General features: G+C 45.9%; 1 protein-coding gene across 1 annotated transcript in view; it reads left to right on the top strand.

Annotated features, from left to right (window-relative positions):
- The window catches only part of atp11a (ATPase phospholipid transporting 11A), an 83,184-nt gene extending 72,498 nt beyond the window's left edge, over positions 1 to 10,686 (top strand). Inside the window, 2 exon segments of the mRNA XM_062527227.1 lie at positions 190 to 355; positions 4,854 to 10,686. Coding sequence (XP_062383211.1) covers positions 190 to 355; positions 4,854 to 5,141 — 454 coding nt within the window. The 3' untranslated portion in view covers positions 5,142 to 10,686.
- Positions 10,687 to 23,954: the final 13,268 nt, after the last annotated feature.

Raw genomic sequence — 23,954 nt, forward strand, 5'->3', positions numbered from 1 at the left:
TGTGTGTGTCTGTGGGCATGTTTGGGTATGTGTGTGTGTGTGCTTGTACCTGTGTGTGTCTATGTGCTTGTACCTGTGTGTGTGTGCGTGTGATTGTACCTGCGTGTGTGTGTGTGTGTGTGTGTGTGTGTTCGTGTGCTTGTACCTGTGTGTGTGTGTGTGTGTGTGTGTGTGTGTGTGTGTGTGCAGGCCCTTCCTGAACTACCAGAGGATGTACTACGTGTTCATGCAGATGCTGTCCAGCGGGCCGGCCTGGCTCAGCATCATCCTGCTCATCATGGTCAGCCTGCTGCCCGACGTCGTCAAGAAGGTGCTGTGCCGAGCCCTCTGGCCCACCACCACCGAGCGCATTCAGGTGAGCGCCACACACACACACACACACACACACACACTGGGGTCTCTAGCAGGAGGTCGTGTGTGTCGTGGGTTAACCCACATGGGTTTCACAGGGCTTACAGTTCTCATGCTCTCAGAGCTTACTGTACAGTTCTCATGCACTGTCTGTTGAACAGTTGAAAATAGACAGTATAGCCGCTTTTAAGGTTCCTATTAATCGCCAGGCGGTCGGATAGGCTGATGAGCCAGAGTCTATAGTGATCTCTTGTGAATACCTAATGAGCAGACAAGTAAATATGGAGACACATTATGAGGAAGCAGTTTGGTAACTGTTATAGAAGGCAGCCAGTGGACGCTAGTGTTACTGCTACAGTTGATGCTAGTGTTACTGTTACAGTGGATGCTAGTGTTACTGTTACAGTGGATGCTAGTGTTACTGCTACAGTGGATGCTAGTGTTACTGCTACAGTGGATGCTAGTGTTACTGCTACAGTGGATGCTAGTGTTACTGTTACAGTGGATGCTAGTGTTACTGTTACAGTGGATGCTAGTGTTACTGCTACAGTGGATGCTAGTGTTACTGCTACAGTGGATGCTAGTGTTACTGTTACAGTGGATGCTAGTGTTGAGGTAACTGCTACAGTGGATGCTAGTGTTAAGGTAACTGTTACAGTGGATGCTAGTGTTACTGCTACAGTGGATGCTAGTGTTGAGGTAACTGCTACAGTGGATGCTAGTGTTAAGGTAACTGTTACAGTGGATGCTAGTGTTACTGCTACAGTGGATGCTAGTGTTGAGGTAACTGCTACAGTGGATGCTAGTGTTACTGTTACAGTGGATGGTAGTGTTACTGCTACAGTGGATGCTAGTGTTGAGGTAACTGTTACAGTGGATGCTAGTGTTTAGGTAGACCATACATGCTCAACTGTAACAGTAGCAATGGCCTGTTTTTAGACAAACAGTCACTTACCGTGGTTGTTGCGACATGTGCACTTAGCTTTTTGTTCGTCATGGATATGTCCCCAGTGTCCTAGAAGTAAGTGCCGTGTGTGTGTGTGTGTGTGTGTGTGTGCGTGTAGAGATGACTCTGTTCTTCTCTGCCTGGGCTGTTTTGAGCCGTTGCCTCTCTATAATGAGGCCCATATGGCGTGTGTGTGTGTGCGTGTGTGCGTGTGTGCGTGTGTGTGTGTGTGTGATGACTCTATAGCACTCACTCCTGCAGGTTGCTTGTGAGTGTGATCTTGTGAAAGGAGGAGACGAAGCAAACAGCTCTCCCAGTTGTTTGTTTTCGGGATGAGATATGCCCCCTGGGAGAAGCTCCATTTGTTTATCCTTCCTGACAAATGAATCCCTGTTCCCCGCTCTCCTGTCCTCCTGTAGTCGAGCTTCATTTCTCCTTGAAGGATTTACGAATCTGTCTCCCCAGGTCTCACACAGACAGCACAGAGCTTCTGTGAAATACGGCCCTGCTGTAGAGAGGAAAACCTTTGAAATAATTTGAGGAAGCCTACAGTACATTTTGCATGCTTTGCATTGGTTTGATGGAAGTTAAATGTAAATTGTGTCCTCAAATTACTTGTAAATTAATTACTCAAATCATGTCCTAGAGATATTATGACGTAATATTATACTCCACTTAGCCAACAGTGTTTTTGAGATAACTAACAGTTAGCTATTTTAATGAACAGTGTTATTGAGATAACTAACAGTTAACTATTTTAATGAACAGTGTTATTGAGATAACTCACAGTTAACTATTTTAATGAACAGTGTTTTTGAGATAACTAACAGTTAACTATTTTAATTAACGACTCGAGTCTTCCCCTCTGCTGTCTTCTCCTCTTTATCTCCATCTCCTCTCCTCTCTTCTCCTCCCCTCTCCTCTTCTCTCCTCCTCTCTCTGTGCTTCTGATGCCTGATAACTTCCCTCGCCCTCTGCTCGCGTGTGTCTAACCTTTGACCTGTGACCTGGCTCTGCTCCGTGCGTGTGCGTGGGGGCAGACCAAGCGAGCGTGCCTTACGACGGAGCAGTCCACCATCTTTATGCTCTCCCAGACCTCCAGCAGCATCAGTTTCTGAGCTGGAGAGGAGGTGACCCCCTCGACTCCGACATCGCTCCACCCCTCCCCCACCCACCCCACCCCACCCCCCCTCTGCATGCTCCTGTGTCTGTGTGGGTCTCCACAGGGTTCATGGGAACGGACGTCAAGACACCACATTGAATAGAACATAGAACACCATATTGATAAATAGAACATAGAACACCATATTCATAGAATAGAACAGAACAGAACATAGAACACCATATTCATAGAATAGAACAGAACGCCATATTGAATAGAACATAGAACACCATATTCACAGAATAGAATAGAACACCATATTGAATAGAATATTTATGATTCTGTCATGATTTAAATTGATCAGCATTTCTATAATATTTATTATCAGCTAAATAGAAATCCAACATCAGCCTTTAGGGGACTCCATGATTATCTAAGTTCTCACCTGCACACAACGCAGGTGTGCAGTGTGAGCACAACACCTAGGAAGTGAGCTTGTAGCTAAAGTGAAGGTTAATGTCCCAGAGCACTACAGTAGGTCCTCAGTATGTCTTGGCGGCGGGTTCCCCTGTGCCCTCGCTAGACCCTCGTCCTGAAGCGGGGTTCTCCTGCGGCGGGGTTCTCCTGTGCGGAGCAGGAGCCGTGGCATGTTCCGTGTTTGTGTACAGTATATTATGGCATGATGCTGGATGTGTGTGTGGCTGAGGTGGAGCGGTGTGTGAACGCGGCGTGTGTGTTGCAGAGTGTGTTGCTCAGGAAGGGCTCGTGAGCCCACTGCTGCTTCAGGGACACCAGGGCAGCTGGCTGGGCTCTCAGGGGCTGCAGTGATGGCTGCTGGGTCAGGCACCGCCCAAAGCCCTGACCACATCCACACACTTCTCCAGACAACTGTGTAACGCTTAAGTGTGTATGTGTGGGTGTGTGTGTGTGCGTGCGTGTGTGTGTGTGTTCACCCACAGAGGAGGAACCCTGATATGTACTTTGAAGGGGTTCTGACGTTCAGCCAGGACTCTTTGCTAGAGGGAGCACAGTCCTCCTCCGAGGCCTAGCCGTTGGCATGGTAACGTTGCAGCTGGGGTACGGCTTGGCCTGGTGTGGTGTGTGTGGGGTGTGTGTGGGGTGTATGGGGTGTGTGTGGTGTGCAGTGAACGCACGGGGCTTGGGTGAGGGTGTGTTTTGGTGTGCAGTGGGTATCAGAAATATGTGATGTACTCGCTGTGCTTCACACAAAGTTTTATACTTTATTTTTTATCAAACAGGTGATGGGTACTGTTCAATCAATGTGTTCTACTTTGTTATTATGTGTTCTGTGTGTGTGTGTGTGTGTGTGTGTGTGTGTGTGTGTGTGTGTGTGTGTGTGTGTGTGTGTGTGTGTGTGTGTGTGTGTGTGTGTGTGTGTGTGTGTGTGTGTGTGTGTGTGTGTGTGTGTGTGTGTGTGTGTGTGTGTGTGTGTGTGTGTGTGTGTGTGTGTGTGTGTGTGTGTATCTGTGTTCACTAATGATTTAATCAGAGGCAACAAAGATTAGTTTTGTCCAAGATAATTTAATCCACAGACTATGATCATGCTATTACAACTGAAGTCAGTAGAATTACCATAATTACAGTTGCAGGACTTAGCAAGAACAAATACTGCCATCTAGTGCTTGGAAGTGGTAATGCAAGACAAAACTGCTAGATGGCGATCTACCAACCAGAGGAACTTTTCTTCTCAAGCAAGGCCACACATTCTGTGTTGGTCAACATGGATCTGCACTGACCGTGTGTCGTAGGAGTCACGGAGACCGAGACGCTGTTTACCAGAGCGGACTGTTGTCAAGGAGACCGAGACGCTGTTTAGAGTGGACTGTGCTGACCTACCCTGAGTCAGCTGACTGATACTCAGCTGTGATGCTCTTAAGTGGGGAGTTTTAAAATAGACAGTGAGATAAAGGAAAATGCTTAAATGCTTCAGTCATAGTGAGATATTTGTCTCAAATGAGCTCTTCAAATTGGGTGTGGGTTTTCAGCGTGGTTGTGTGTGTGTGTGTGTGTGTGTGTGTGTATCAGCATGTATCATATGCCTCTCTAACAACTGTGCTTGCTATATAAACATGGGTATCAGATTTGGGTACCAAATGGTGTGTAAAGACTCTCAGTACTTCTTCAGCATGCATGTACTGTACTGTACTAGACACATTTCTGGTACGTTCCCATTGAGAACGTCAATCATCAGTAGGCAAATGATCACAACCAATCAGAACACAGCGAGCTGGTCATGTGGTTGTAAAAGGTGGCCCGTGTGACCCTGAGAGTCTGTTCACCATCTGAAGCCCTGTCTGGTTGGTGTGCGTTGCATTTGCTGCTTTTGTGCCTGTGCGTGGGTCGTCGTGTCTTGGTGTGTGTGTGTGTGTGTGTGTGTGTGTGTGAGCTGATGGTTTGTCTGACACGTGGCTCTCTCTCTCTCCTCCGTTGCAGAACGCTGACAAGTTGTACCACGGCCACCTGTCGGAGTTCACGCCCATGACGTCCCTGCATGCCCCCCCCCGGGGGCCCAAGCGCTCGGACGGACTCGGACAGAACCCCCCTCGCAGGTCTGAGCCCCCCCCTCCCAAAAAGAGACTGCTGTACACGCACTGGGGGGGTGGGGGGGGCGGGGGCCCAGACTACTGCACCTTCAGCTCCTTCCTGCGCTTTGGCGACAGCCCTCGCCTCTCTGGGGCCACCTACGCCTACAGCGCCCCCGGCCCCGAGACCTCCGTCTGACCCCCCCCCCCCCCTACTCAGCCCACACACACACACACGCACACACACTCACTCTTGTTCCACTCGGCCTGGGCTCCTGTCTTCACACACCCACCCACCACTCACAGCCACACATTGCAGGACGTTTATGCCTTTCTTCTTTCTTAGAGAGAACTCGAATAGAAAACACACACACACACACACACACACACACACACACACACACACGCACACACAGTATCATGTGGGAACTGTATCATTAAGGGAGTCCACTCCCTCCCCCACCCACTCAGTGGCGGTGTTGTCCAGATGGGTGGCTGGCCAGGGAGTCTCAGGACTTTGTCTTTTTCGAGGCCTTAGTTGGAATGAAGGAATGGAGAAAAGAGTGACCAGGGACCACCTCCACCTTACACTCACACACACACACACACACACACACACACACACACACACACACTCAGTGTGTCAGACGTGCCGAACGCCCCTCTCCATAAGCGCACGCGTGATCTTTAGCAGCTGGACCCAGGGGGTTTGTTCACATGCTCTGCTGCCACAAGAGAGACTCCCCAGCCATTCTAGCGTTTGTGTGGCTCTCTCTGTGTGTGTGTGTGTGTGTGTGTGTGTTTTGGTCAGTGCCACCCATTCCCTCGTCTCTGTTGTTGTTCTAACTGTATGTCTGTTCATGCGACATTACTTGAAGCAAACATTGGCTCTATATACAGAACTTACTCCATGCTGATTGGCTGCCGGCCTCAGAGAGCCCTTATCTGATTGGATGTGATGATCATAAGAGGCGGCGGCTCCACTGTGTTGCATGTGCCTGAACTGACTGAGCTTTCTGTCTTCTGTTTCTCTCCTCTCCTCTCCTCCCTCACTCCTCTCCTCCCTCGCTCTCCTTTGTTCTCCCTTTTTGTTCTTCTCTTCCTGCTTCTTTATAGAACAAACTGGTGTTGCCTTTGCGCAAACCTGCTGTCCCGGAACACGCCGTGAGACTAGCGTTGTCTAGTGCATTTGCATTGTAAGTTACTGCAGCAGGCCCGGGCAGCGCCAGAGCTCTCGTGTAGAACCGTAGCGGAGCGGAGCGCTGGGTCCAGTAGTCTTGTGCGTGTGTGTGTGTGTGTGTGTGTGTGTGTGTGAGAGAGCGCCCCAAAGCCATTCTTCCTTCCCTTGGTTAAACGCTGTAATACTGTTGTCAAGGCAACACCGACTACACACTTGGAGCTTGTTTTCCGAATAAGGAAAAGGCTGATTTTTGTGTTGCGACACACTAGTTTGGGTTTAGGGAGCCAATGGTCTCTGTTGCCTTCACAGCTAGTTACAGTGTGTGTTGGAAGTGTTCAGCTAGTTTGTTGTCTCTAAATCTTCAAAGGGCCAAATTCCTGCAATGCGATCCCCTCTGGCTGCACTAGAGGGCGCTGTTCCAACAGGACCACGTGCTGTGTTGCTCAGCTGCAGCAGATACACTGAATGTTCCCATTTGTCCCTTCAGTGCCCTCTAGTGTACGCTATTGGTACTACAGCAGACTTCAGCCTGCTAGATCTGTGACCAGTGTTGGTGTGTACGTAGACGTGTGTGTGTGTGTGTGTGTGAGTGTGTGTCCTATACGTCCTGGCCATATGCAGTGCAGCCCCATCAGACTAGCTCCACCAGGCCGCTGTGTGGCTGTGTAGATGAGAGCTTGTGTTATGCCTTAATGTTACATTAACGTTCTCCCCCCTAATCCTACTCACTCAACGGAACCAAAGGTTTTAAAAAAGGAGAAAAAACAAGCAACTCGTACATGTTTCTTTGCCTTACATACATATAGACATTAAGAATGGAGTCATATAGATATACATATACAATTATACATATAGACGTAAAGAATGGAGTCAGCAGCCGTCAGCTCTGTGCTCTGGCGTTATACGACTCAAGCCATTCTGCCTTAAGGGACGCCTGTGTAGTGGGATGAGATCACATGACCCACGGCTGTGTAGTCGGACCAGATCACATGACCCACGGCTGATCACATGACCCACGGCTGTGTAGTCGGACCAGATCACATGACCCACGGCTGATCACATGACCCACGACTGTCGCCACATCCAGAAGGGCTCCGCTACCCAACCCGCCGACTGGATGATGTCATAATTGCGGATGTAAATATCACGCTCACAGTCCAATCGGATGAGTTTATCCATCTTTATCCAACGTGTGCCGTCCGTGACGAGCCGAGAGAATCAACCTTTTTTACTCCACGTGTCTGTTGTCCACGTGCGTATTATCACAAGCACAAGCAGTAGCGTAGGCGACCTCTAACTTACTCAGATGACCTCCAATTGAATTGGCTGACATCTGAGGCTGACGCTGGCGCTGGGTGATGACTCACCGGGTCATGTTGTCCATCAGAGCCGTAGTGGTCCAGATCGCTCCCCAGTGTGAGTGTCGTGTCCACTTCACCCCTCGAACGGAACCTGCTGGCAGCATCGATTTTCAGACTGCTGCAGGTGGTATCGATAGTAACTCTGCTGCAGGCAGTATCGATAGTAACTCTGCTGCAGGTGGTATCGATAGTAACTCTGCTGCAGGCAGTATCGATAGTAACTCTGCTGCAGGTGGTATCGATAGTAACTCTGCTGAAGGCAGTATCGATAGTAACTCTGCTTTAGGTGGTATCGATAGTTACTCTGCTTTAGGTGGTATCGATAGTTACTCTGCTTTAGGTGGTATCGATAGTTACTCTGCTTTAGGTGGTATCGATAGTAAGTCTGATTCCAGCAGTATTGATAATAACTCTGCTTTAGGTGGTATCGATAGTTACTCTGCTTCAGGCAGTATCGATAGTAACTCTGCTGCAGGCAGTATCGATAGTTACTCTGCTTTTTGTGGTATCGATAGTAAGTCTGCTTCAGGTGGCGTAACTCTGCTGCGGGCAGTATCGATAATAACTCTGCTTTAGGTGGTATCGATAGTTACTCTGCTTCAGGTGGTATTGATCGTTACTCTGAATGCTGAAAGTGAGCTTTTCACGTTTGTGTGCGCAGCCTCACTCACTCATGCACTGTTGAAAATGTGTTGCCGTGTCTCAGTGTGCTTTCCATATGCATCCATCATCATCATTTATTGTTGTTTATGTTTGTTTGTTTGTTTTTTGTCTCTCCTCTTGTTCCCTTGCTTTCTGTTGTGCAGCCGTGCGCTCCTTCCTGGATCTTCTCCTCCTGTTCTGTTTCTCTACCTCCACCACTGCTTGTTCTTCATTCACTCGTTCACCCGCCCACTCACTCACTCACTCGTTCATTCAGCTCACATCCCCTATGGTCATTCACTGGAGTCATGACTAACGATGGCAGGGTAAGAAAGACATGGAGGTGATATTTAGGTGGCGATGTGTTTTTATTTTACTATTGTGTTACGATTACGATATTTTAGGTGGCGATGCGTTATTGTTTTGTTATTGTGTAATTACTCTTGTCTGTAAAGATTCTTAGCTGCTTGACAGTAGGTGCCTTGAGGTCCTCTTTGAGCTATTACTCAGCACATAAACACACACATACACACACACACACACACACACACACTCATACAGTACATCACACTTCCATCGTAGACACACCCAGCCACACTAGCACCCTTGGTTTTATAAGGAATGTCTGATATGGTGTGGCTATGGCATGCAATGTATCAGCTGTAGTCCTTCAGATGAGCTTTTGCTAGTGACGTCATGTGGGGTCATATTAGACTGTACAACATTGTTTATTGTTGCGGAGCTAATGCATTGTAAGAGAACCACAATCAAAGTCATTACTCTGGAATTGTTTTTTTTTTTTCTTTTAATTATTGTTTTGGAATATGTCGATGTGACGAGGTTTACAAATATCGAACAAACGAATGAATGAAACCTTGCCAGGAAGACAACTCCGCAGTCCAAAGCTGTCGAACTGTTCTCGAGTGAATGTGGACGACGTCAGTCACTTTGGGGGGGTCATTTTTCAAGCGCATTTAAATGTTTACTGTGAGAATGTTCCTCTGCCCTGTGGTTTGAAACACTGTGGTCATCCAGCTTTATCATGAGATTGCCGCCGGACGCGTCCAGCGCTCTGTGTGAGTCTGCTTTTATTTAACGCTGTGGCGCGCCGCTCGCACAGCACCTGGGCATAAACCCCGCCCCATCATGTGACAGGAAGTACCTGTAATGGCCACCACTCAAAAACTTGAAACGAAAACAAGAACATTCTCAAATATGTTACTTAACTGTAAGATAAAAGTAAAGGCATTTGTTTGAAATGTAATTACAGATATATCACAACTCCGAAGTTACATTTCTTTGTTTTGCCACAGATGTCTTGCTACTAGTCATTGCTTCCTTGTGCTAGAGCATGTAGTTTTTTTTATTATTATGATTTTATTTCACTCTGTTTTTGATTTATGGAATGTGTCTGTAAAAAAACAGTTATGGCATGAGGTAATTTTAAAGAAATTGAGGCTGTACACATTTTTAGATGATCTAACCTGTGGTGTTGCTGAGAATGACCATCAGGATTTCTGAATGTATCAAAAACACAACCCCTGTCCTCTTTTACACCGTAAAACAGGATAGGGCATTTTGCTCCTGACAGTGCAACTGACTTGGACAGAGAGCCGCAACAGCGGAGGAGTGTTGGAAGAAACATTCTCCTCACGTTCAGAGTGCGTTCTGAGAGCGAGCGCAAAAGAGCCCTGTGTTGCTACTGAGGGCCTGCGAGGCGAGAGCCAGAGAGCTGGTCACTACCGCAGGGCTCTCGCCGACGTCCTCTCGCCACGGCTAGCGTTCCGTCTGCTCCACCGAATTATCTGAAATGCGATATTTTCTATAACTTCAGAGAATCAACTTTTTGCTACTTTTGTATTCACATTTGAAAAGAAAAAAAGAGAATATTACCGACTTTATTTATTTTAGGGTATTAATTTTCAGTTTTGTAACCAAAATTAGTTTTGAGGGGGACAAAAAACCTATATCTGTGTGTGTGTAACTTTGGCAGAGCATAAACTGATAAGTAATAGCTTTAACGTTCTGCTGTCTCTGGGTTTGTTTGTTTGTTTGTTTGTTTGTTTTTGCTTTTCCGTTGTGTTTTACGTCATGTTGACATGCACTGTTTGTAAAGGGGGATAAACTCACTGATCACTCGATCTGGAAACAGAGGACACTTTGGAGGACTCCTACAAAAGTGTGACCAAATACTAGACTACTATAAATGTCTGTTGTCTGTACCGCTTCCTGGACTCGTAGCAAAGCCTCATCTAAGCCAGCCTTGACATTGGAGCAGAATGTGCGTCTCTTTCTCCTATACGTTGGCACAACGCGTCACGATATTGCTCTTAACTTAAAATCTGATTAAATGTATGTATACTACTGTACACTCTGCGTTGCATATGTAGTTATAAATATATAAATATATATACATAAATATATATATATTAATGTACAGTTTGGGGGTCTTTTGTATACAGTTTTTAACAGATTGTTATCTGTAGATATATGTGGATTTTTGCCAGCTTTTGTGTAGCTATTAATGGCAAACAACTGTATATTTGCTTGTAATAAACAAAGTTAAAATAACTGCGGAGTAAATGTGTTATTTTCAGTAGCAGTAGCTCATGCTGTTATTGGATGTTCTTTGAATATGTGTGCAAACATTTAGAATAACAAAACTATTACAGAGGATAAAGTGAATTGCTTCATACTGTCAGTACCTCTTATGACCAGAAGATGGTGATGTGCTTCCGTTTACAGGGGTATACAGGAAATTACTAACTCAAAGATGTATTTACAACTTGCAATGAATTTATTTTCATTCTGTATATCACAAACAAACTATTCATTATATAAATCTTGCCATGTGTAAATGATTATATAAATATGCTATTCCTGTTTTATAAAAATGAATCTCAAGCACAAGTACACATAGCGGCCACCTTAAAGTAGCCTGGATAGCAAGCCAAGGCAGGAGTTTAGTTTCACTGTCAGAATATCTCGGCCAAGATTACAGAAAATGGAGATCTGGCAACAGAGGATGGGATTTGGCTACTGCCGGAGGCTAAGAATACGTGTGTGTGTGTGTGTGTGTGTGTGTGTGTGTGTGTGTGTGTGTGTGTGTGTGTGTGTGTGTGTGTGTGTGTGTGTGTGTGTGTGTGTGTGTGTGTGTGTGTGTGTGTGTGTGTGTGTGTGTGTGTGTGTGTGTGTGTGTGTGTGTGTGTGTGTGTGTGTGTGTGTGTGTGTGTGTGTGTGTGTGTGAGAGACAGAGAGAGACAGAGAGAGACGGATACGTGTGTGTGTATGACAGAGAGAGAGGGACGGTGAAGGTGGCTGCCAACCTCCATCTTAGTGTTTTCCTTCCCCTCGCTCTACTGACGAGCCTGAAACACAATGCAGAGACAAGCCAGACGTGAGGCGCCAACACGAGTTACACTGAACACCAACACGAGTTACACTGAACACGAACACTTCAACACCAACACGAGTTACCCTGAACATGAACACTTCAACACCAACACCAGTTACCCTGAACATGAACACTTCAACACCAGTTACCCTGAACATGAACACTTCAACACCAACACGAGTTACACTGAACACGAACACTTCAACACCAACACGAGTTACCCTGAACATGAACACTTCAACACCAACACCAGTTACCCTGAACATGAACACTTCAACACCAACACCAGTTACACTGAACACGAACACTTCAACACCAACACAAATTACCCTGAACATGAACACTTCAACAGCAACACCAGTTACACTGAACATGAACACTTCAACACCAACACAAATTACCCTGAACATGAACACTTCAACACGAGTTACCCTGAACATGAACACTTCAACACGAGTTACCCTGAACATGAACACTTCAATACCAACACCAGTTACCCTGAACATGAACACTTCAACACCAACACGAGTTACCCTGAACATGAACACTTCAACACCAACACGAGTTACACTGAACATGAACACTTCAACACCAACACCAGTTACCCTGAACATGAACACGAGTTACCCTGAACATGAACACTTCAACACCAACACGAGTTACCCTGAACATGAACACTTCAACAGCAACACCAGTTACACTGAACATGAACACTTCAACACCAACACCAGTCACCCTGAACATGAACACTTCAACATATCTATTACCATACATTTGACTCCACCAATAATATAATCTACAAATACCCTTCTATCTATAATATCTTTTCTCAAACTGTACTAGAGAGAGAGATTCATCAGTCTGTCTCAACCACTGCACATGAAAAAGACAACTACTTTTGATTTAATCTGCCGGCTGAATTACACTTTGTAGCGGTTGATCAAAGTTCTTCTGAAGAGCCACCGTGAGCTGTGTGTGTGTGTGTGTGTGTGTGTGTGTGTGTGTGTGTGTGTGGATGGTGATTATAAGGAGGAGATGACAGAGGAGCTGGAGAGGAGAGCACAGCTACAGCGCTGCTTGAAATGGAAATTCACAGGTGGGTGGAATGACCCCCCATACACACACACACACACACACACGCATACACACTCACACTCAAACACATGCATGAAATTTAGAGTAAAGTTTTAAAGAAGACAGAAGCAAAGAGACCGCATGCTCTCCTGATTTACATCTGACTGCTGATGTCACTTCCTTTACAATCTGAGTGCTGGCATCACTTCCTTTACAATCTGACTGGGATTACATCTGACTGCTGACATCATTTACAATCTGACTGGGATTACATTTTACATCATTGTGTCCTTCATGGTAAAATGGGCTTGTCATCTTTGACAGAGAGGAGACAATCATTGATATCTGTTTATTTACAAAGGTATTGTTGGGAAATTACCAGGTTATATTTCAGACATGCTTGTTTAGAATTCTGGTCCCAATCAGAACAGATCAAATGCCTTGTTTGATGCTCAAGGTTCCTTGTGTCCATTCTGTGTTGGGAAAGTCGGCTTTTTGTTATGGTGCCCCTATCCTGGAATAATATAACAATTAACTCTCTACTTTCCATTAGTCAATTCAGATCTGTAATCACAAACTTTCCTATGTCAAATTGTACCTGTTTTAAGTAAATACTATTTTATTATTGTTATTATTTTATCATTCATATTTTATGTATTTATATGTTTTGTATTTTATGTATTGATATTTCCCTTCCTCTATAATGTTATGTAGGTTAGCTAATTATTTATTTTGTTCTAAAGTATCTATAGGCCTATTAGACTATATCTTTGGTTATTTCATTGTGTCTGTAATCTCGGCTTCATTGAAAATGAGGACTACTCTCAATGAACCTCCAGGAATAAAAAAAAGGTGAAATTAATGAATGAATGGTGGTAACAATGCTCTCAGAGTCATATGCCAGCACAGAGTTATGATTTACCATTTGAGTGAATTAAAGCCATAATTATAAATAACCATAATAAGTGGTGTGGTCCTTGGCTGCGGGGTGATGGAATTTGAGGGGAACCTCTTGAGGCTATAATGGTGCAGCCACGCTGCCTTTCACCGTGTCTGACGGACAGTGTGCTGAGGCACTCAGCTGTGAAATCTCCCTATTAGTTCAGAGATTGCAGTTATTTGCTAAGATTGTTTATGAATCATTACACATTTTATTCCTTTGTAGGCTGTGCTGGAGGGCCACGCCACGGTAGCGCGAGCTTTAATGGATCAGTAAACACAAGGGTTTTCTCTTTTTTCTTTCTTACTCAAAGCCCAACATTTAGGTCTGCGTTTAGGCTACCTCTTGATTGTTTTGATTGCGGTCGTGAATAGTTTTGGGAGTTTTGACTTAGGCGTTAAAAAATTGGCTCTAAGCTGCTCAACATGCTGCTTGTGTGAAATCGTATTTAAATAATTTAAAACCAAAAGGTGTCTACAACAGGTCCCTATCCTAGCAGCAGGTAGCTATTTTACTCAATTTATAAAACTTCCCTTTAACTAATAGGCCTATTATCACATTTGTGTCAAAGCAAGGCTTTGTAATGACTTGCATATTTGTGAAAGGGGACATGTCTGATTGACACACACACACACACACACACACACACTGTAAGATGAGCGAGGAGGAGAGGGCCGTTGATGCAGCGCTCCTGTGTGTGTGTGGCCTCGGTCACCTGTATGATAGGGGCCACTCAGAGACCGACTCCCCTCACAGTCCTCCATTTTAATCGAGTCAATTGTGCAGAAATTCAATCTTGCAGCTTGACATGACTTCACTAACATCTCGCTGATCCTATTTGACCAGCGGGGCTGTGGAGGGACTCTTGCCTGCACATTGCTCAACTCGGACAAGACGCTGGACTTTCGGACTCGCGAATCCCAGTGTTCTCCCTCATCACGTTGTCTACACGACTGGCAATCTAGAGCTTCAACAACAACAGCGATGCACAGTAGCGGCGGCTAGCATTATTAGCACATCATACATGTTATTTTAATAGGATCAAATGGATGCCGCAGGGGAGACAGCGATCAAGCACAAGCCAGTGGAGAGAATTACAACTGGTCTCTGTGGCGGGGTAGAATAGGCTACAGAAGGAGACACAGAGCCATAACGAGGCTCTTTAAAATACCTCTCACCTGGGGCGACTGCATCAGCCTACCCGCCACTTTATTAGAATCATGACGCTCCTAATCCAATTAGACGATCCAATTCCAAAGCCCCTGAATGGCTTCCATACGCCAGGGGGCCCGACTGCTTTCATTTTCTTGCTGTTTGGATGAAAGAGTGGTGGGAAAAAGACAGACATTTTATGGTGCGTTATGACACAAGATTATTTTATACGTCGTGTCAAAAGAGAGAATGACTCCCGCTGAAAGGCTGAGAGATTTGTAGGGCAATTATTTGCACAATTAGAAGCACGTCTTTTTTGAAACATGAGAATGCCTCCACCCACTACGATGAGGCCCCCCCAGAGCGAGTGTGTGTCTGCGTTCTGATATCTACGCAAGCTCAGAAAACATCTCTCTCGATGTCTAACTTCTCTGTAGGCCTACGACCTCTGTGTCTGGGTTCTGATATCTACGCAAGCTCAAAAAACATCTCTCTCGATGTCTAACTTCTCTGTACGACCTCTGTGTCTGCGTTCTAATATCTATGCAAGCTCAGAAAACATCTCTCTCGATGTCTAACTTCTCTGTAGGCCTACGACCTCTGTGTCTGCGTTCTGATATCTACGCAAGCTCAGAAAACATCTCTCTCGATGTCTAACTTCTCTGTACGACCTCTGTGTCTGCGTTCTGATATCTACGCAAGCTCAGAAAACATCTCTCTCGATGTCTAACTTCTCTGTAGCCTACGACCTCTGTGTCTGCGTTCTTCTGATATCTACGCAAGCTCAGAAAACTTCTCTCTCGATGTGTAACTTCTAACCTTTTCTTTAAATGAAGGCTTGAGAGCTCCATCCCCATCAGTGTCGTCTAGAGCAGGGCTCTCTACTCCACTCTTGTCTCTAATGACAGCTCTCTTGACAAAAAGAGCGTTGCTGAGAGCTACTGTACTTGTGCTTTATACAGCATTAGTCATAGCCTATAGCACGTATTCACTCAGCTCAGCTGATCTCCACCCAAAGCAGGTGAATAAGCTTCATATGCAGAAGTGATATCTTTTAGGAAAACCACTATCTGACCCCAAACACTCACATCTACCCTGGCATATCTGACCCCAAACACTCGGATCTACCCTGGCATATCTGACCCCACACACTCACATCTACCCCTGACATATCTGACCCACTCACATCTAGCCCTGACATATCTGACCCCAAACACTCACATCTAGCCCTGACATATCTGACCCACTCACATCTACCCTGACATATCTGACCCACTCACATCTAGCCCTGACATATCTGACCCACTCACATCTATCCCTGACATATCTGACCCCACACACTCACATCTACCCTGGCATGTCTGACCCACTCACATCTACCCCTCTCTAAGACAACCCACATGTGCTCCATAATTGGGAACCGGTTCCTTCTGTGCTAATACCCACATAGATATCCAAGTAAAGTAACAAGTAAAATAATGCTCTAATAGCTCATGTTACGTTGTCTGTGGTAGTGTAGCGTTGAGGAGCTGGGCTAGTGTGCAGTAGCCTGTAGGGTGGTGGTAGTGTAGTGTTGAGGAGCTGGGCTAGTGCAGTAGCCTGTAGGGTGGTGGTAGTGTAGCGTTGAGGAGCTGGGCTAGTGCAGTAGCCTGTAGGGTGGTGGTAGTGTAGCGTTGAGGAGCTGGGCTAGTGCAGAAGCCATACTTATAAGTACATTTGTCTTGATAAGAGTCCTTAAAATAAGTTCAAGTCTTATGTCAAAAGTCAAAATGATCTTTTGAGAGAGGGCCATGAGTCTGTTCATACTAAAAAACAATACCAAATAGATATTTTGAGTTTAAGATTAATAAAGATATTTAATTTTTGCAGCACGTTCAGGCCTTCCTCATGATGCGATCAACTTTGTCATTTTTGTAATTTACCATCTCATCTCAACTACCATTCTTCTGAACAGTAGGCTAGGCTATCCCGAATATCTTTGAGGTTTCATGTTACGGATAGACTAGGCTATCGATCACATGTAATTACTTCGTCTAGACCAGGCCTACTTCGCCTGACGTTACCGACTGAAGATGGACAGGACATGAGTAGCCTATCGGCTATTTTCCCATAACCAGAGGAGGGCGACGTTCTACAAAATGAATCCCCTAAATAGGACACGGTTTACAAGATCTTTTCAACTATGTTTACTGCCTCTCATAATTATACTTCGACGCACCACAGTTTTTGCTGAAGGACTTGTGGGATAAGCACTTGTTTCCTGGATCCTAAAAGAACTCCAAAATCATACAACTTCCTCGAGTGGAAGCTGCATAGTTGTGGGCTACACTTCTAGCCTACCTCAGCTTTTAGACAAGAAAACATATTCTCTACAGTCGGTAGATCGGACATGCTTTACATGTAGGCTATTCATTTGGCTATTTTTCCAAATCAGTGTAGCCTAAATCTAAGACTTAAGTCGGTTTATTTAGGTTCACATTTCCAGAGCCACAGACTCTCACTGAAGAATAGCCTATAATGAAATAGCATGTGACTTAATAGGCTTTTGTGCCATCCTTAGCATCAAGACTTATTACCCTTATCAAACTAAGCCTGGGGCGCTTAGCCCGCCTGCAACCACTAAATAGACCAGCGCCTTACACATTAAGCTACAAACCAACAGATAATCTCCGATAGACTCACACTCTTTATCCTTGGATTAAAAAAACATAGCTGTCATGGTGGTGGTGGTAACTCACAAAGGTTGTCCAAATAATAAACATGCGAGCAATACATTAATCAATGTCAGAGGAGGATTTGACTAACCTGCCGTTTCCTCCCCAGCAGGCCCGCAGCGCTGCATGTGTCCATGGAAACGGGGCGCGCCTAATTAGCCGGTGAAATACTCCACCCGCGCGAGGAGGACACATTGTGCGGTGTCGCTTTTCTTCCCCGCCGGTCTTTCAGCGCGAGGCTAGATTGGCAGCGTCCGCGCGCCTGTGGGAACTGGGACAGCTCTCACGCGGCCCCCTCAGGTCCACATCATTACACGGCCAATTAAGCGAGGTCAGAGGCTCGAGCCCGGGCAAAACAGCAGGGGCGATTGTTACCGCATTCCCCCCGATCCCCAAATCCTGCAGCAGGATATCAGCCGGCGGGACCTCCAACTCTTTGGCTGCTTTGGTACTGAAACATCCATATGCATTGCCATAGACGAACCAAATGTGAATATAATGTAAACCATATCGATGAGAACAGACTTAGACCAACTTGTAGTATTATTTTCAATGTCATGGCTGTTTACAAATACAGCTGTAGTCATGTAACTCAGATAACCTGGATTATAATGCATGCATGCACACACACACACACACACACACACACACACACACACACACACACACACACACACACCAGGGCCAGCTGCATGTACCTTCCTGGGCTCCAGGCTTTGTGTGTGTTAGACAAAGAGACAGGTGATTGTGAGCGTGTGTTTACTCTGCTGAAAGGCGGCGTGGAGCTCGTTGGGCCTCGGCGTTCTCCAGGGCCTCCCCAGACCTGCACCTGGCCGGCTGCTCTTGGCACTTTCTCCGCTAACCTCGAGCAGATGTCTCGCCTCCACCCCACCCCACCCCACCCCTCCCCTCGCTCCACCACCTCCTCTCAGTGGATGGATCCTCTTCAGAGCGCAAACACACACAAAGCTACCAGGGAGTCTCTCCCTCTCTCTCTCTCTCTATCTCTCACAGAATCCCAATCCTTTCTTCAACCTTTGGGGGGGGGGGGGGGGGGGGGGGGGGGGCTGTATCTGTCCAGGAGGGGGTGTGCTGGGTACTGGTAGGGTAATTGCTTGTAATTAGTGATTTTAATTACCAGTGTAAAAGGTAGTGCACTCCTCGCCACCCTAAACCACCCCTTCTTTCCCTCTTTCCTACTCCTAAATCTATAAATGTCAACTCTGACCTGACTCTGGTAACCTCTGTGGACTTTGTATAACAAGAACTTGCAGAACACATTGAAGAGTTTTTTTTTTCTTTTTTTTGTCATGTGTACAGTATGCATGTAACAGTGCAAAACACAAGAAGAAATAGTTCTGCTGTATTGCTCATCATGACTACAAAGCCATGGCAACATTAAATAGGGAGGTCAGGGTCTAGCAAGGCATGGCATGTAGCACATTAGCGCTCTCTTTTCAGCTGCAGATAGCATTAGAGAATGTTTGGCTACTTATGTCTGGTCCTTGGTTAATCAGAAGAGCTTTGGACAAAAGGGAGCCTTGTCTTAGACTCTATACCTGGACAACCTTGGAGCTGCTTCCTCAAGAAGCTGTATTATCTTAAGCTTAGTGCCACATCTTTTTACTGACGCAGACAAAACACGTCTTTCTACTTAGTATTTCTCTCTCAATCACTGTGTCCTTTGTTTATGACAGAAGAGTATGACAAATGTGGAAAGAAATGGGAATTAGAGTCCGGGAGATATCTTGGACTAGGGGCCTGCCATTGATTGTGCTTTGTGAAGAACATGTCTTGAGTTGGAATGGTATTTCTGGAGTAAGAAAAGGTTGCAAGAATCCACTGGAAAGTTTGGTTAAGAGCATTTCAAAATGGCACAACCAAGGTCAGCTCTCGTTGTGCGTAGGATTTGTTTCTATACACCACTCTAAGTCAAAAGATTCCATCATCGACCTGAATCTCACATATGAAACTTTTAATGCTTTGTGTGTGGGGTGGTGTAAGTGTAGTGGTTAAGGAGCTGGGCTAGCGTGCAGTAGACTAAAAAGTTGTGGCTTCAATTCCTGTCTCCGTTGTGCTCTTGAGCACTTAACCAAGTTGCTCCGGGGAGAGTCTAATCCCTTGTAATATTTGACATATGTAAGTCACTTTACACAACAGTGTCTGCTAAAGTAATACATGTGGATTCACATACAGGTACACTGTTCACGGCGCAGTGATATCATGCACTACTACTGCTTGTTGCCTATGGGGACTATTTTCAGATATCACTGCGCCCATGGTACGTTTGAAACTTCCCTTGATTATTACGCCAGATGAGAGTGTAGTTCCATGTCAAATCAGCCTAGAAAACACCAGGTTTCATCTTCGGCTGGTCTTGTTGAACTTTCTAACTTGAGAAGAGACATGTTTTAAATGGGAAAATTACCAGAAATCTTCTTGGAAAGTCACTGCAGTCTGCAGTCCTAAGCATGATGCTAGTAGGCGAGAAGCTAATGGTCTAATCCGATTCAATGATCTATGCTAGGCTGAAGCTAAAAGTTGTATCGCCATACTCACAGAATGTCTGGAAGAACGGGAAAAAGGTCAATATCAATTGTTTTGCTCGAGGGGAGGTGGAAAATGAGTTTATTTCCAAAAATGGCGGAATATCCCTTTAAGTGGGTATATTGTGGGTTTATACCACTGCTTGGTCAAATTTCCTATTGTGATGCCTTATTTGGAACGTGCATTATTTTTCGATAATACGCACGGCTATGAAGTAGTTCCTTTTTTTGGGCTGCCCTGATAATGCCCTCCGCCTGCGGAATTGGGACCTTATTACCACTTCGAACGTGCATTATTTTCCAATAAAACACACGGCGCGTCGTTGATTACCCCTTACATATTAGTCCACGTATCACGTAGACTACACCACTGGGCTCACCCGTCCTTACAGTCTCAGCGGCTGCATGTTGGTGTAGCGGACAGCCGGGCAGGCGACTGAGAGACCGCCACAAGGTGGGGGGGTGGGGGGTCCCAGGGGTGCTCGTCTCTACGGGTAACCCGTCAGTCGAGGCATTCCTCACCGCCCATCAGCCAGCCCCACCTGGGCCCGCGTCACCTGATCCCAGATGAAAGTCGCCTGCCTCCTCTGTGATGGACGGCCAGAGCTGAAACACTTATGGCCGTGTGATGGACAGGGGGATTAGGGGACAATGCCGCAGTATTAAGGAGCTTCTCCCTCTTTTGCTCCCGTGCCACTGATACGGCACACACCCACAACCTTTTGGTTTGTGCTGGCGGTAAGTCTCCATTGAACATGAGCAGGGGTCAAGGGCGGCCTGTGTTTGAGGCACAACCTTCTGACTGGCTCACAATGTCCGTGTCACAATGTGTACGTACACAAACACATGCGCCAGTGGGGCAGAGTGCAACAGTGTAAATAAACAAACAGTTGGATGTGCGCTTTAGATGTCTACAAAGACATATCCGTGGTTAGCTGCCTCCACTCTGTCTGACCTATGCACACAAAACTCATGCAGAAGATCAGATTACTAAGAGAGACGTCTTGGTTGCCCTGTACAGTTCAGTGGTCTATCCCAAGGAGAGAGTTTGGATAGATGTATTACATTTACCTACCAATCAAACAAACTCAATTAAAGTGGCCACATGACGTGAATGCTTTTTGAAATTGCTTTTATAAAACATAAATATGATTTGTTTTATATGTAAAAGAGTAAAAGAAGTTCCGTTGGAAAAGATTTGAGCTTAAAGGTTTTTTTTAATAAAAAATCATAATCTAAGAGGATAAAAGGTGGTCACAATAACCACACTAACAACAATACAATAGTTACATTTAATAGTAAACAATTTAAAAGTTGGTAATACTACATTAAGGAGAATAGCAATAATACACAACAATGTCAATTCAATAAATAGCTTAATGAAAATAACTAAATACATAATACATATAAAATAACTAAACACTATACAAATCGTAACGCATAAGGCCGAGTGATGGAGAGAACAGGACAGTGATATCGGGGGACCATGCGGATGGGCGATGTTAGTGGGATTAAGACTGAGTACTGGAGAGAACAGGACATGCGGATGGGCGATGTTAGTGGGATTAAGACTGAGTACTGGAGAGAACAGGACAGTGATATCGGGCGACCATGCGGATGGGCGATGTTAGTGGGAGAGCAACTGGAGCTGGAGACTCGAGCTCGTCTCTCCTGCTTGCGTGTAGTGTGTGCGCAGTGTAGTGTGTGTGTGTGTGTGTGTGTGTGTGTGTGTGTGCGCCTTTATCGCGGCGCATCGGAAAGACGGCTGAACTTGAGCCGGTGGGAGCCGTGTAAACGGCGTGGCGGCTCCCGGTGCCGTGGCGATGGCGATGGCCCTGCCCCGCTGGCTGTGCGGCTCTGCGGGAGCCAGAACATGATCCGCTCGCTGCGGCCACGGCATTGGCTTACGACTAATTGACATCGCTTGGCTGACTCCCAGGACAGCAGGGACGCCGGGATACCTGGACAGGTAAGACGCTGACATATGCCGCACCAAACACCTGACTTCAAACCAGGAAGAAAAAAAAAAGAGAAGGGGTCCGTAAAGCCTGGTGCCCTGCACAGTGGGGCCTTAATCTCCAGGCTGCTGGCAGAGTGTGTGTTTCCTGTCTGGATGAGTTGAGCTGGACTAGTAATACTCTTGTGTCTAGATTGAGCTGATACAGCCGTGGCCCCGAGACGTCTAATCAATTAATGACCAGGCCTAATCTAGCATCCAGCAGCACACTAATTAGCAGAAAGTGCCACCACTCAACACAAATGTTTACACATTATCTTGGCGGCCTATCGGTCCATTTAAAAGGGAACAACGGCAGTTTCTATAGAGTCAGCACAGTTAATCACCACATTACGGATCAAATGCATACACACATGAGGAGAGAGACATTCAAGACAGTCCCTCCTACACCAGATACGATTTCCAATTGATGTAATGGCCGTTCCTAGACCTCTCATATTCTTTTTGCCCAATACCTTTTGTTAAAAGTTAACATGATGATTTCATTGGAACACATTATCGAAGAAAACAACAACACAATTTATGTCATCTTCAGCTGTTTTGTGTGGAGGTCAGCAATGTCAATACATGCTACCGCTAATAGTAGTTCCCGGCCGTGCGCATTTTGACATTAGCGGTTCTCGGAGGAGAACAGGTGGGAGAGCCTTGGTCTGGGGGTCATCCCTATGTTCCCTTGGTCCTATGTTCCTATGTTCCCTTGGTCTGGGGGTCATCCCTATGTTCCCTTGGTCCTATGTTCCTATGTTCCCTTGGTCTGGGGGTCATCCCTATGTTCCCTTGGTCTGGGGGTCATCCCTATGTTCCCTTGGTCTGGGGGTCATCCCTATGTTCCCTTGGTCCTATGTTCCTATGTTCCCTTGGTCTGGGGGCCATCCCTATGTTCCCTTGGTCTGGGGGTCATCCCTACGTTCGCTAGGTCCTATGCTCCCCCGTTCTTCCCCAAAAGGACATTATATTCCCCGGTCCCATACAAAGTGGGGAACATACTGTAGGACCCGGGGAACATACAGTAGGTCGTGAGAGCAGGCCATAAGTCTGGTCTACCTCTGCCTCGTGGTCCAGGCCCTTCCCCCGCAGAGCCAGAGGGGGCAGTGTTACTGCATGTGAGGCACAGGATGCAGGAGGGATGTAGGAGCTTCTTACTGTAGGTCTACACACACTGACTTACTTCACAGGACGCAGGAGTGAAGGAGTGAAGGAGAGCTGCTTACTGTAGGTCTGTACACACTGACGTCCTTCATATTACCATCACAGGATGCAGGAGGGATGTAGGAGCTGCTCAGATCTACACACACTGACTTACTTCATAATTACCACCTGGAGTCTTTCGCAAGGCTCTGGGTCATGCAGACGAAATAACTAGCTGGAACTCTTCAGCACAACCGAAACTGAAGCAGCACACCAGTTCTCTGGTTCTCCGTTATCTGGTGACGCTAAGTCTGTGCCCAGCACATTCCCAGACATCCCTCGCACGTACTCATTTAAACAGTAAGTCTCTAAAACAACACACTCATGCCTAAAAACACATCTTCCAGCTGCCACAATGTAGAGTTGCTGTATACAAGTCCAGTATAGGGGGTCTGTGTCTGTGTCTGCTCCTCCACTCCTTCCAGAAACATCCAGAATCTTCATGGGCTGAGGCTTTGATGGTGATACTGTAGAGGAGGACAGACGAACGGAGAGAATATAGGAAAGGAGGAAAAAGAAAAAAGGATAGATGACAGAGAGAAAGAAAGGAGAGAGACGTGAAGGCAACAGGACATTAGCTACACCAGAGAGCAATAGCTTTAACAAAAAACAGGACATCAATGTCAATGTAAATTTATTTGTATACATAGCACATTTAAAAAAAAAAACAACAACAGTTGACCAAAGTGATCGATAGCTTTAACAAGCAGGATGTTAGCTTCACCAGAGAGCGATAGCTTTACCAAGCAGGACATTAGCTTCAGCAGAGGGCGATAGCTTTACCAAGCAGGACATTAGCTTCAG

The sequence above is a fragment of the Sardina pilchardus genome, chromosome 23, assembly GCF_963854185.1.
Source record: "Sardina pilchardus chromosome 23, fSarPil1.1, whole genome shotgun sequence".
NCBI lineage: Eukaryota > Metazoa > Chordata > Actinopteri > Clupeiformes > Clupeidae > Sardina > Sardina pilchardus.